The sequence below is a fragment of the Apteryx rowi genome, unplaced genomic scaffold, assembly GCF_003343035.1.
Source record: "Apteryx rowi isolate R43461 unplaced genomic scaffold, aptRow1 scaffold_354, whole genome shotgun sequence".
NCBI classification, from domain to species: Eukaryota; Metazoa; Chordata; class Aves; order Apterygiformes; family Apterygidae; genus Apteryx; species Apteryx rowi.
In genome coordinates this window covers 526,960-539,965 of record NW_020450019.1, presented here as the reverse complement: position 1 = coordinate 539,965, position 13,006 = coordinate 526,960, and the positions used below count along the sequence as shown (strand labels likewise).

The 13,006-nt window shown below is 37.3% G+C and overlaps 1 protein-coding gene across 1 annotated transcript; it reads left to right on the top strand.

Moving 5' to 3' along the window:
- Nucleotides 1-2,849: 2,849 nt before the first annotated feature.
- FBXO47 (F-box protein 47) lies at nucleotides 2,850-12,720 on the top strand. The gene is made up of 10 exons (XM_026072932.1): nucleotides 2,850-3,030; nucleotides 3,438-3,608; nucleotides 6,442-6,518; nucleotides 7,378-7,455; nucleotides 8,677-8,785; nucleotides 9,705-9,881; nucleotides 10,437-10,583; nucleotides 11,182-11,324; nucleotides 11,747-11,906; nucleotides 12,608-12,720. Exons 1-10 carry the CDS (start codon nucleotides 2,850-2,852, stop codon nucleotides 12,718-12,720), a joined length of 1,356 nt encoding a protein of 451 aa, XP_025928717.1.
- Nucleotides 12,721-13,006: the final 286 nt, after the last annotated feature.

The following is a 13,006-nucleotide window of genomic DNA, read 5'->3' as shown; positions in this document are numbered from 1 at the left end:
GCAGCCCGCCCCACCACCCATGGCTCTCTGAGGCACGAGCGCAGCCCAGCAGAGGCAGATGTTGGCGTTTCTGCCCACACGGCGGGACAGCTCCAGCCTGCCTCCCCTATTCACTGTTATTCATTGATTTGCGTGTTTATGGGATTGATTTGCACGACGTAAAGTCGTTAGTGTAAATAAGAATATGTTTTTTATAAGTTGCCTGCGTAGGCCACGGGGCGACAAGCACTAACATCCTCCGTTGCTGTGCTGCAGGCTCAAAGGTTTGTCACCGCTCCCTCGAGCGCTTACATTTTCACATGTATTGCCAAAGAAAAAGAGAAAATTCTGATTGAGTTAATGTTTGGAATTGCTCATTTTGCGTTATTTGTGACCAAGCAGGGAAACAGAAATGTTCCAAGTTGGTCGTTAAGGTAAACGACCTTTTGTAATGAATGTTTGTCAAAATGCTAACACTCACTCAGAAAAATGCTGATCAGGACAAAAGTACATTCATTATCAAGAATTTACCAGCTGTTTAAAGACACCTTAAATGTTCTGTAGAAGGTTAAAAGTCAATGCTCTCTGCCCTGTAAACAAATTAGCTTATAACAACAAATAAGATGACTGTTCTTGGCTAGTACTGTGAGCTTAGCTTGTTAAATATTTAACATTTACCTTTCAATCTTCTAGTCTTGATTAAGCAGTTCTCTAAACAAGTGGTATCCCCGCAGCAGATGTTGAGGGCTGGAGGTGCACAGACCATCGCTACGTTCTGGCTCAAATCCCTAAGAAACACGAAACACGTTGAGTCAAAGAGGAAGCAAATGTGAGCTTTCAGTAACGTCTCTAAGCTTTGCCCTATGAAACTTTCTGCAGGTGCTCATTCTTATTTACACTAATTTTACCTAGCTCTGCTCTAAATTAAAATAATCATGGTCAATTCAATCCACTTAAATTGAAAAGAAGCAGACTGGAATTGGCTGAGTACTTCTGAAAATTTCCTGTGTGTTGAAATATTTTTTTCCCCTCTTTATAGCATAACTGCAGACCCAAGGTTAAGATTTAAAAAAAACCCACAAAGATGCCATAAAATTGCAGTGGCTTTAGGAGGACTATACTTTAACGGAAGCTGGGGAGGAACAAAAAGTATCACTGGATCGCAACTTTATTTCTAAAGTACAAATCAGAAAAATGTAAAGGATTTGACCTGTCTTGAGCAAATTTTAGTAGCATTCTGTTTTTAAACACAAATTGAACTGCTTTGTATTTTATATACAAGAAAAGGATTTTAAATTGTTTTGAATTCACAACTGTGTGTATAAAACGTCCATTGACTTCAGACTGTGCTTTCGTTGCTTTTAAAAGATAACTTTTCATATAATTATGGCTTTATAGGAGATTTCTTGATTGTTCTTAAAGATGCTACACCTATTTTCTGTCTCTTGCTTGAGTAGTGTAAAAGTCCAATGAAACACTAATTTTAGAAGTAGTTACCTCTGCTCACAAGCCTTGTGAAAGGTTAAACCACAAGCATCTTTAGCTAGCTAGAATTGTATCATAACTAAATAAAAAATGCTTCAATAAAGTATAACTTCCTCCCATTCTTGATGTAAACTCTATCCAGCACACAAGCACAAGTCAGCCAAACCCATTTGTAACGTCATAAAGAAGTGTCCCATATTCTTTTAGTTGTCAGTATAAACAGTACTTCTATTGTGGATGTGATAATTTTACTACATTATGAAAAAGGAATCAGTGACATATTAGAGTTCTGGCTTGCATGCTTTAGCTATAAATATAAAGGATGTTTGGAACTTGTTTTCTGTAATTTTTATAAATTTTTAATCTTTGAAACAATGAGGTCTATTCTCTGAGCATATTTCCCACTGCTGGTAACTGGGATGTTGCACTGCAGGTTGGACAGATTCCAGTTATGTTACTACTAGTGCTGCCAGCTCTTGTAATTATGCTGCAATGCTCATTCTTCTTGGTAATTTCCCTGAAGCCYCAGCTGCTGAAAWCAAGAAATTGTGTGAAAAATCTCAGTTAAAAAAAAAAAAAAAAATTAAGAGGTAGTGAGTTACTAACCCTCATCGTTGCTTGAGGACATGAAGTGCACTTATTCTAGAGGCTCAGAAACCAGAAGGCAAATGAAAACAACATATTTATTAATCATTTAAAACTCATTACTTTTCAGGCACTCATGATTTTGAGAAAGTGTGGGTCACTGATTTTTTTTTTTTTGAGATGGCACTACTGTATCATTTATTTGTATATTTGCACATATAGACATTATAGAGAATTAAGCCATGTATCATTTTAAATGCTGCAGAAATAAATGGCTTGAACCATCATTATGTTACTTTTAATCTTTTTTTTGTGTGATATGCAAGCATGCAGATAAGTAGTTATCGCTCTACATCAATCAAGTAACATACAAATCATTTCAATAACATCCTTATTACTTTTTCATGTTCTATTGAATAATTCATGTAACAAGGTAAGAGAACGCTATTGACTACTTTGCTTGTAGCATTGAATATACCTCCTCCTGAAGAGTTTCCTTTTACTCAGAACTATCTTCCTAACTTTCTGATGTCCCACTTTATACCTCAGTGATTTCACCTTCTTTTCCTCCTCTAAGATCTCATCTGGATATTTTCTTCTCTCAGACATGGAATTAGAGAATGATTCAGTAAATTACATGTCATACCGTTAAATTCAAATGAAAGTTTATCCTGTGTATGTGGCAAGATTTTCATTCTCCACTGCTGTGGCTACAATGGAGTTAATACCTTCCTCCTCCAAAAATATGGGGTTTTTTTTTAATTTTCTCTCCAGGATAGATTTATGGGACTAACAGAACAATGACATCCACTGTAAGGACCAGCTACACCTTGATTCCCAACCGCAAATACAGGCGCAGTAACCGTCGTTCCAAACAGCACTGCAACATCTTGGACACAGATTCCCAGTCTCTGTCAACACTTGGATATTTTAAAACCCTGCCGTTAGAGATCTTTCAAATGGTATTGGATTATCTCTCAGGTGAGAATCTGAGAAGAATGGTGTTACTGCCAGTATATGAAAATTACTGCCAAAATTTTCCCTGTAGAAGGAGCCATTTTTATCTAAAATATTTCACCTTTTTGCTAGTTGAAGACATTATGTGACTTATTCTCTGAATTTTCAGCTTGAATGTATGAAGAGCCTCATGATCAAAAAATAAATGCCAATTACAGACCATCTGAAGAGCGCTTTTTGCCTGTTATGTATAAAGAGTATAAGATCTGTACATCTCTAATTATCACAGTCTGTTGGCAAAAAACAGTTAAATTTTGTTTTATTCATAAATCTTATTTCCTTTGAAGTAAGGTATAGTAAAATTATTGAGTAATGATCAGCATTTTTCTTGCAGTAAAGATTTACAAATATATTGGGTTTTGCTTTTTCAGTGAAGGATATCAGCATGCTGAGCATGGTGTCAAAAACCATCAGCAACCGCCTAATTAATTACATCTCAACCCCATCAGGAAACCGAAGGCTTTTATTGCAAGACTTTCATAACCTTGAACTACCTGGGAAGAGAGAAGGATCCAGTATATTAGAGCACTACAAATCTCTAGGTGATCTTTTGGTAACAATTAGAGGAGAACCAAACTCACTTAAAAGGATTCTTCTGCAATATGCATTGATTGATAATGGTAAAATGTTGAGAATATTGTCCAAATCATTTCTGCAGCTCCCTCTGAAAGTGAAGTTCCTTCCCATGCCAAATAGCTCACTCGCATAGCATTAACTGGGGGGAAAAAAAAATTACCTGAAATTATTCCAAAACTCTAAGTTATAGACAAAATAATATATGTTTTGCCTCCTCCATATTTATTTTTTTAATATTAAACAGCAAGCAGGGGTTGGACAGAGTAACTGCATTTCACAGGAGATTCATCAGTTCTCTGTATGAGGTGTTTCCAAGTTTAGTTTGTTTGGACACCACCACTGGAAACTGTAGCAGAAACCAAGACTCTCAGGCCCCCACATTAGCTGAAGGAATTTGGCTGTTCACACTGCCGTCGTGTATCACTTTGGAGTAGCTTGCATTCCTCAGTCTGGGAAACTCAGCTGTGGTACTTAAATCTGACCCAATTCTAAAATGACCAGTAACCATTGCCATCAGAAAGCTTGTCTGATAGTCTGCTCAAGATGTACTGCAGATTACATTCCACTTCTTAGAAAAGTATGCTCATCACAAAAATGTTATCACAGTTGTCACTGATTAGCGTTCTCCTTGACAGCCTTGTATCAAAGACTGAAATGGGCCTGAAGAGTACATTTTCCTCTCACCCTTAGCTTAGGGATGAAGGACAATGAGAAGATGTCTGCACTCTTGTTGTCTTGGTGAACTGTGCGCTAACCAAACTCTTGCTAGGTGGAAAGATTCACTTTTTCTTTCTTTCACCTGCTCACTTCTCTTCTGGCATGACGTAATAGCAATCTAGGTCAAAATAGTGTAGTGCTGATCATAATGAAAAGCACTGTACATCCTCATATTAAAAGTTGCTTGCTTTTTATTTTTTGTGCTAATTTGAAAGAGAGATTGATTTTAATTCATTCATTGCATCACTCAGAAATGATGCGTTCTTTCTTATGCATCTTGAACACTAGTTTTTCTTCACTCACCCACTGTAAACATTCTTCTATCAGAGAAACAAACTAAGTTAAATCCCAATTCGATCCTTATCAATTTAACCTTACCTAGATGATTTAAAAAAATGTAAGTTTATTTGACAGACAAATAAAATGATGTCAAGGTTAGCTGCAGGATGATACGTAAAGTAATGTGGTTAAAGTTGTTTGGACCAAAGACCTCTTATGGTAAGCAAACCATGTAGATTTTGAGGTATCCTAAGAATAATTTTACTTTTTGTTTTATTTTTAAAATGAAGCTTGAAACCCTAAAATTGTGTAAAAAAGTCAAAATTGGTTTGGGCATTTTTATTTGACTATAGCTGTGTGAACTCATCGCTATAATATGCCTAGTAATGAAAACTTGACATATTCAAAATATAAAGATCACTGGCATTATCTATCTCATCAGTGGAAGGCTCAAGAGAATGTTTTTGTTAAGAGGTCAGTTGCAAAATTAATATTTACTTTACAGCCGAAAAGACTGGACTGAATGGGAAAAATCCATTGCTGTTCAGAGAGCCTGAACAGGGTCCCTATATTACAGAAGTCTCACTGAAACTCAGAGGGATCTGGCTCCAGCCAATCAATAGTAAAATCTTCCAGTACTTGTAAGAGGGTCAGAATTTCAGTCACTGTTTAACATGAACTTGAATTATAGATTATAGCGGTACTGCCCTTCAGCACAGGGGGCATTTTACCATACAAAAATAGCAGCAGTACCTTTTGCTCAACCCTTTTTATTGAAAGTAATTTTCCCCAGTTCTGATGGCTGTATTCTTACTTGCAGCTATACTACCTTAAGAGTCTCAGCTGTTCTTCAGGGACTTCTCTCCAAAGTCTAGTCTAGTCATTAGAAAATTGACTTGACTGAGCTTTGAATCATGTCCTAGGCTGATAAATAAATTACGTCTGTCGTGTAAGAATGTTAACATACTTCTAAATAAGGAAAGAGTCAGTTTAGAACCATAGTAAACGTATAAAGTACTTTTTGACACTGGAGAAGTTGCATGTTGTTTGAGAGACTAACAATTCAAAAAAATTATGTACTTTTCTGGGGATTTCTGGATCAAATAACAAACGAGATACATATCTTACTGTGCTATAAGTTTTTGAAGATCAAGCTATTTAATCCATTTGCTGTCAGTAGTTTAGAAAAAAAATGCTGCTGCTTAACAAACAGCTGTTCTACAGTATAATGAACTCCAGACTTTGTCATCCTAAACACATAACATTTCAGTCTTGTATAGGAAAATAATTTTACCTCCTAGCTATGTTTTACATTAACACAGTTCAGAATATTTTCTTTTTAGAACATGTGGTCAACTTGAAAAAATTTTGGAAGCTCAGCTTTCCATGATGTCAGGGAAAAACAGAGTTCCCCAGGGTACTGTTAAGACATGTAACAAGTAACATTTATTTCCAATATTTTTAACAGCTGTAATTCTAAAACCCAATATAGTAATTTTAAAAGGGTGCCAACTGTGACTAATAGGGACTTTAAAACAACACGAAACAACAGTTAGGGCATACAAGACTTGCACTCTCCCTGGCAAGATTTCTTATGTAAAAGGTGTCTCCGCTACAGAAGTGTACATCCCTTCTACGAAGCATGGCTCACTGTACCATGCTGCCCATTTTGCCCTTGCAGTAACAGCATTTTCTCACTAGCATGTGCATGCGTGCGTACAATGTGTATGCTTAAGGTAATTCAGTAACATACATGCCATGTATGTATACTCATAGTTGCCTATATATTCATTTTATTCACAGGATTGTTGCTTAAAAGATGCACGCTTCTTTTGCCTACAAAAGATAGGCTAAAGTATATACACAAGATATTCTCAGAAGTAAGTTCACATTCCTCTCACTAGCGTTTTGAACTGTCACTTCAACTTACAATGCCATTCTATAAGGCAATTCTGTTAGTGGGATTATGTCTTTTATTGTCCCTTTTCTGGAATTTATTACTGCAGTGTAATGAATTTATTAATTAAAAATGGACTGTTTTCAAATCAAAAAAGAAAAAAGCCTAAAACAGCATATTGAACACAAGGCTGTTCTTCCACTGAGATTTTTTCTGATCAGCAATGCTGATTTAAATAGCTCCTACATCCCCTTCTGCCACCCTTTAGCAGATCATTCCCTCTCCCCCCTAGCTCTTAGTTATGCTAAAGTGTTATTGATAATGCTGCATAATGAATTGCATCATGGAACTGATCAAGGATGAAAATAACTTGGGTAGGAAGGAATGCTGGGGGCGTTTCCTTACATCACTTAACCCGAAACCTTTATTCCCCATGTATCTCAATTGGGCTTATAAAAGATACTACTTCTCCTGAAAAATGTTTTCCCCTTATATTCTAAGATCAGAAAATTTCAGCTTTTCTTCAGTTTGAGGACTAGTAGAAATTTTGTAGTGAAATAGCACAGCTCTCTGCAGGAAATTTTTTGTCTCCTGAAAATAGGCTTGCTTTTCTTAGTTACCTTTTGCACAGCCACTTGAAGTAGCCTATGAACCCCAATTTTAAACTCAGTGCTAAACCATCACATAGGTACTATAACTCATTTCCTTATGCAATAAGGGAAAGGAGTCTTTCTCAATCTCTCTAATCAGTATTGATGTACACAAGGAGTATAGCAAATATTCAATCAAAGGAATTAGCTTCTGGTGAGTTAAGATAAGTTACCAGTATTTTGTGCTTGCAGGTTTCCTGTTTTAAATTTAATGGTTGTCCAAGTCCTTTGCATTGTTTAGGATTACAGTGCTATGGGATATTTTTACAGGTACAGTACCTTTCTGAAGAGAAGGCAAGTATTACAAATATAAAATTAAGGTAGTCTTATAATGTAAACAGTGTTTCAATAGCTGGTCTTTCAAAAAGATTGCAGATTAGTATAATTCTCATCCAACTTAATTCTTCTTTGAGAAGCAACAAAAAAACCACTGTTTTTGCAAGATATTTAGAAGTATAACATTTTGAGCCTTGAAAAAAAGGTATTTATTTACTCAGTTCTCTGAATTTCTTTTCTGGTTGTTAAGGTTGGTGAACTGAGTCCTGAGAATTCCTTGGTCTGGATTTCACTGCTAACCAGTCTGGATTTTGACTAGTAATTTATTTCTAAGTTAACTTGGGGACAGGGGATCATTTTATTACACAGTTTCAGATTCACAAACCTAGAGCAGTAGCTGTTTAGTTTAAAATTAAATGGGTATAAACATCATATGCCAGAAAAATTGTGCTAGCTTGTGGAGGTTTAAAAATAAAAAAAGAAATCAATGTCAAATGAATTAGTTCAGCAATCAGCAGGATATTTACTGTAATGGCTACTGTGATTGCAAACATGCAGTAAAAGACTAAGGGAAGGACATTCAAACATTACTTGAGATGTCTGATTGTGAATTGTTAGAATTGCCATAATGATAGCTTTACTTGGGAGTAACTTTGTTTAAAAGAAAATACAAAAATGCATTCTGTCTTAAAAGTACAGGCCTTTTGTCAACACTTTAAATGCAGCTTCTCTTTCTAAGACATAACTGCATGCAGGTGCCTTATACAAGCATGCTGCATTAAAATAATTAATAATACACAAAAAATATTTTGACAAATGTGATTTCCCTTCCATGATTAAGAGTTACAAATAACTACTTTTGCCAGGAAGTTTGTGCTCGTAGCAAATGCCTTTGTGTCTACTTTCACACAAGGCTCAAAAATAGGATCTTGGGCCTGACTGTGGCATACCATTAGCAGAATTTGATTCTGGACTGCGTCAGGCTTAAGTACAATCCTTGGCACAAGGTAGAACGCCTCTGTACCAGATACTGGTTTCCCTACACTCATCAGGGAGAAGTTGTGCACGCACTGCACTCCAGGTATGACATCTTCCCTATCTGTTCTGATAAGCTGCAGGATAGATTGTATTTATCTAACATGAGAAACTGCATTGTCATCTAAATTTGTGGCTCAATCTGTCCATTCTTCACTCCCTTTCTTTTGTAATCTTCAGATCCTAACAGCAGGCTGGGATGAACTAGAATGTCACCGAGTTTTTAACTTCCTCTGTGAGCTGAGCAATTTACCCCGTAAAGTACAGACAGTTGTCAGCAGCAGACCCGGTAAACATCAAAGTAGACAAAAGTCCTACAAAATTAAAGTGCACTCATGAACAACTCAGAAAATGGAACTTGATTACTGCAGACAGAACACATCCAGATTTGAGAATGTTTTAGCTCAGCTGAGCTTTATACCACCCAATCCTTACCCATACACATGTTCTTTTAGCTTCAGTATTACCCAGAAAGTGGGTATTCTAGAGCAGGTACTTTGCCTTCGCATACTTAAATACATTTTTTTCCACCAAAAGCAAAGCAAAGTACTTTTGTCTTTGTTACGTACCCAGTAGTGAAGAGAGTTGTCTTGAGAGGTATTTGGTTTTTAATCTTACTATTCTGTTATCAACTAAGTGCATAAGTTATGTATATACAAAATAGTAAAATTAACTTGAATCTCTCCTGCTGTACATTAGTGCCAGTGAAACCAATGGGAAAGGAACCAGCATAGAAATAAAGTGATGCAGTAAGAAGTTATGCTTAATATTTCTGAAATGCAACACTAATGTGGTACATGCCTTTCAAGAAATTCTCATGTTAACTAGCACGGAACTGACTATTTCTGTGGAATAGTTTCTACATGGCCATATATATACTTCCTCCTATTTCCACTTATTGATGGAAGAGAGAAACACAGGGAGAAAGGGTCGGAGTAAGAAAAAAACCATAGCTGAGAGCCCTTGAAGACACATGTGAGAATGCTGCAGAAAGGCATCAGGCATAGATAGAACCTATGGCGTGAATTAGCGCAACATATCCAAAAGAGCCAAACTCAGGCAGTTACAACTGAGAATTTGATGAAATCTCCTTAGACATACTTGGGCAGCCTTAAGAATTCTTTTCTCTCTCTTTCTATAAAAAAACCCTGATCATCTGCATTGTGCGAGGCTTAATGGGTTTATAGTATCTGCATTCTCTTAACCAGGAAGCGCCCGAAAGCTGGAGCTGCGGATAAGACTATTCTGTCGTAGCGTTTTGTTGAACCACTGGATTCATCGAAGTGATTCTGCATTTTGGTTGACTCGTATTTTAAAGCCATGGCCCATGGTTAATCAAGCTCGCTTGCTGTATATCCTCTTTGGGCCAGTGTCCTCTCTAGATGGCAAGTAGTTTGGTTTTAATTTTTAAAGTTTATTTCTTGAGAAGGGGATTTCCCTTTAGGATGCAGCATTTTGGAAAACCAAGCTTTATGCAAATGAAATGTAATTCTATTGTCTAGAAACAAATCCTTCTGCTTAACCAGACCTCACTAATGTATACATACCTATATACACACACACACACATATATATATAAAATACAAAGTTACAATTCAAACAAAGAAATTACAAAGGGCATATTTCTCCCCTGTTCTCTCCTACTTAGGGTACAGTTAGCTTGAATGCATCTTAAAGAAGCATCTGTTTCTATGAATAAAAGCATTCTTTCTCACTTAATTATTAAAACAGTGTTTCTTTAAATCATCCTGCAATACATGCTACAACTACCACTGTCCCTACTAAAATGACAGATGGGGAAAGATCTCACCTTCACAAAGACAGAGATGTGTTACCTGAACTCCCCAATCTGATTCTGCTCAAGGCCCAGTTTTGCACCTTCCTTGTTTAAAAAAAAATTACTTTGTCATTTAATAGCAGTTGTGATTAATATTACTCAGGACATGTGGTCTGGCAGAAAATGATAGAAGGACCAACAGATGAGACCAGTCTGAAAGGTCTGGCAGATGCAATTAAACTACTGTATGATACAGAAGCTAGAGAATGGACAGCAGACGATGTCATCAGTCTTGTGGATGAGCTGTCAGGTGCGTTTTTGCCTTCATCATTAATCCATGGGATTATATGGTCATGTCCTCCAAATCTAGCAATAAGTATGTTTTAGGCACAGGAGTGTCTTGGGAAACTGATTACAATATTCCAAAGTTGTTACACTTGGAAGTTAGGCAGTAGCTGGGGATGAGAGAAACACAGCGCTGCTTATAAATTCAGGCTGTGTTTCCCCATTATGAAATATTTTAAGAATCCATTAAGACTTCTAAAATTCAAGTCTTGTGTTACAATTACTAAGCAAACATGTCCAAGATGCATGTAAATCCAAAACATAATGTTTGTTCAAAACAAAATTCTACTCAATACTGTCAACAGATGCATTTAAAGTTTATTTTGGGTGAGATTATGTGACAGAAGCTATAAAGAGCTCTAACTATATTACTAGTAGGAATTCTTTATAGAATGTCATTTCTCCAGACTCTTCTGCGAGTGCATTTCAGAGGGCATCTCCTCACAAATTCTGGTTAACAACTGAAGACAATAGTTCATAAATCTGCATCTTTCAGAATAGTTTTCCTGGCATTCCTTCTTTTTGTTCAGAGATCACTAAAATTCTCTATTTTATTACAAAAGTTGTTCCCCGGGAGTGGCTCATTGAGAACAACGCTCGACTTCTCATTCTGAGCGGGAACAACATCTGCTTCACTTTCATGGCTAGCAAAGCTGTGAATGGGAGAACGGTTGAATTGGCGAGACTCGTAGTCTTCCTGGCTTTGGTGAGTACTACTGAAGGGAGCAGGCTCGTGCCTTTTGCCTCCCTACCCACAGATTTGCTTTCCCAGACCTGGAAGCTGTTTTCACATCCACTCCTATAAACCAAGAGTAAGCCCAGCAAGGGGCTTGATACTCTGTTGCCCTGCAGTCTCTATCCAACACATTTCTGCAAAGCAGCAGGTCTATTTTTGAGGAAAAATACTACTGACAAAACATGGAGAAGTTTCCCCATTAACATGCCAACAATAAGACCAACTTACATATCCCCACTGCAAGCCCTAAATTTCCAGGGTAGGGCTGCAACTGATCCAATCATTCATTAGAATCTTAATTGTCAGTAGTGAATTCTAAGATTTAACCTTGCCTTTTATAGTGTCATCTTCATCACAAAGGATGCATTTATAGTATTTCCTGTGTATGTTAGGTCTGTGAGAAGGACCTGTACTGCATGGACTGGGCAGTAAAAATGATGCAGAAGGTCTGCAAAGTTTTCAGCACTCCAGGGGAAAGAAATAACTTCCTGCAGAGTGTGGAGAATGCTTTTGCTCACATGATCATGGACATGCTACAGTCGGTACTGTCTGGTAAGTCTGCAGGGCTGTGAGCCAGGACCTATCATAAGTTTTTATCTTAATTATTGTGTGCATCTTTTCAAGGGTTGCTAAAAACACCACTTGGTGCAGGGAGGCACTGTTTCTAGAAATAAAGAGGAAAGCAGTCAGTGTGAACTTACGCAACCACAGATTCTAAAAATATGCAAATTTTGCCTTGCTTCTCCAAGTTGCAGAGACTCAGACTAAGAATTTTCTAGGCCATGAACGGTGAAACCAATGATCTTTTGAAATATGTCCCGCCAGAGCACTGGGGCTTGAGGTCCTTTTGGACTGTCTCTGTACACAGGCTCTGAGCAGCTGCCAGCCAGACTGTCCAACTCAACAAGCTGCAGTTGCTCCCTGTCCACAGCTTGTCAGCCTTGATAAAAACTCAAGACTGATTATGATTGCAAGCTGTAAAGACGAACAGCCTGCTCAGCACAGATTTTTGTCTTAAAGCACAATTGTTCTTGTCCATCTTTGGACAAGCTGGTGAAGGAATTTTGAAGAGAGTCTCCCGTGTTATTTCACAGCTGTCCCACCATCAGGTGCAATCGCTGATATCTAATAAATCTAAGTGGAGGCTGCTGATTCAGCCTCTGCTGAAAACACTGAATGAGTAAGATTTATCTTCAAAGATGTCATTTAGTTTCACTAATTGCATTTTAAATGTTTTTCTTTACCTTGGTTAGGGGATCGTGATGAAGAGGACAGTAGCTTTTTGAACTTGTTTCATCTTGTAAATGCACAAGCTAATTTCCATAAAGAAGTCCTGTACCTGACCGTGAGAAGCAACACCTTCTGATGCACTGTTTGATTTCATGGAATCTTGCTATACTCCTGCTGGATATCTTTTTCCTTTTCTCCTTTTTAAAAAAATCTTTTTACATTTGCAAAGCACAGCGCAGTTATTTCTTAAATTCCCATTCCAATAAGGACTGGAGTGGTGACTAGAGAAGCTAGTGAAATACATATCAGAACAGCTGAATAAGCTTGTGGAACATATTGAGGGACATCCAAGTATTCACAGCAGAGTTCTGCATATTGAACTTGTCTGAGGCTGTGTCAAGGTACGACAAGGAAGCAGTCTG

Bases quoted from the DNA above. Each gene is read 5' to 3' on its own strand.
- FBXO47 (XM_026072932.1), top strand. From the start codon at position 2,850: ATGACATCCACTGTAAGGACCAGCTACACCTTGATTCCCAACCGCAAA. The intron at 7,456-8,676 runs GTACAGTACCTT...TGTAATCTTCAG, and splicing joins GCTATGGGATATTTTTACAG to ATCCTAACAGCAGGCTGGGA. The intron at 11,907-12,607 runs GTAAGTCTGCAG...TACCTTGGTTAG, and splicing joins GCTACAGTCGGTACTGTCTG to GGGATCGTGATGAAGAGGAC.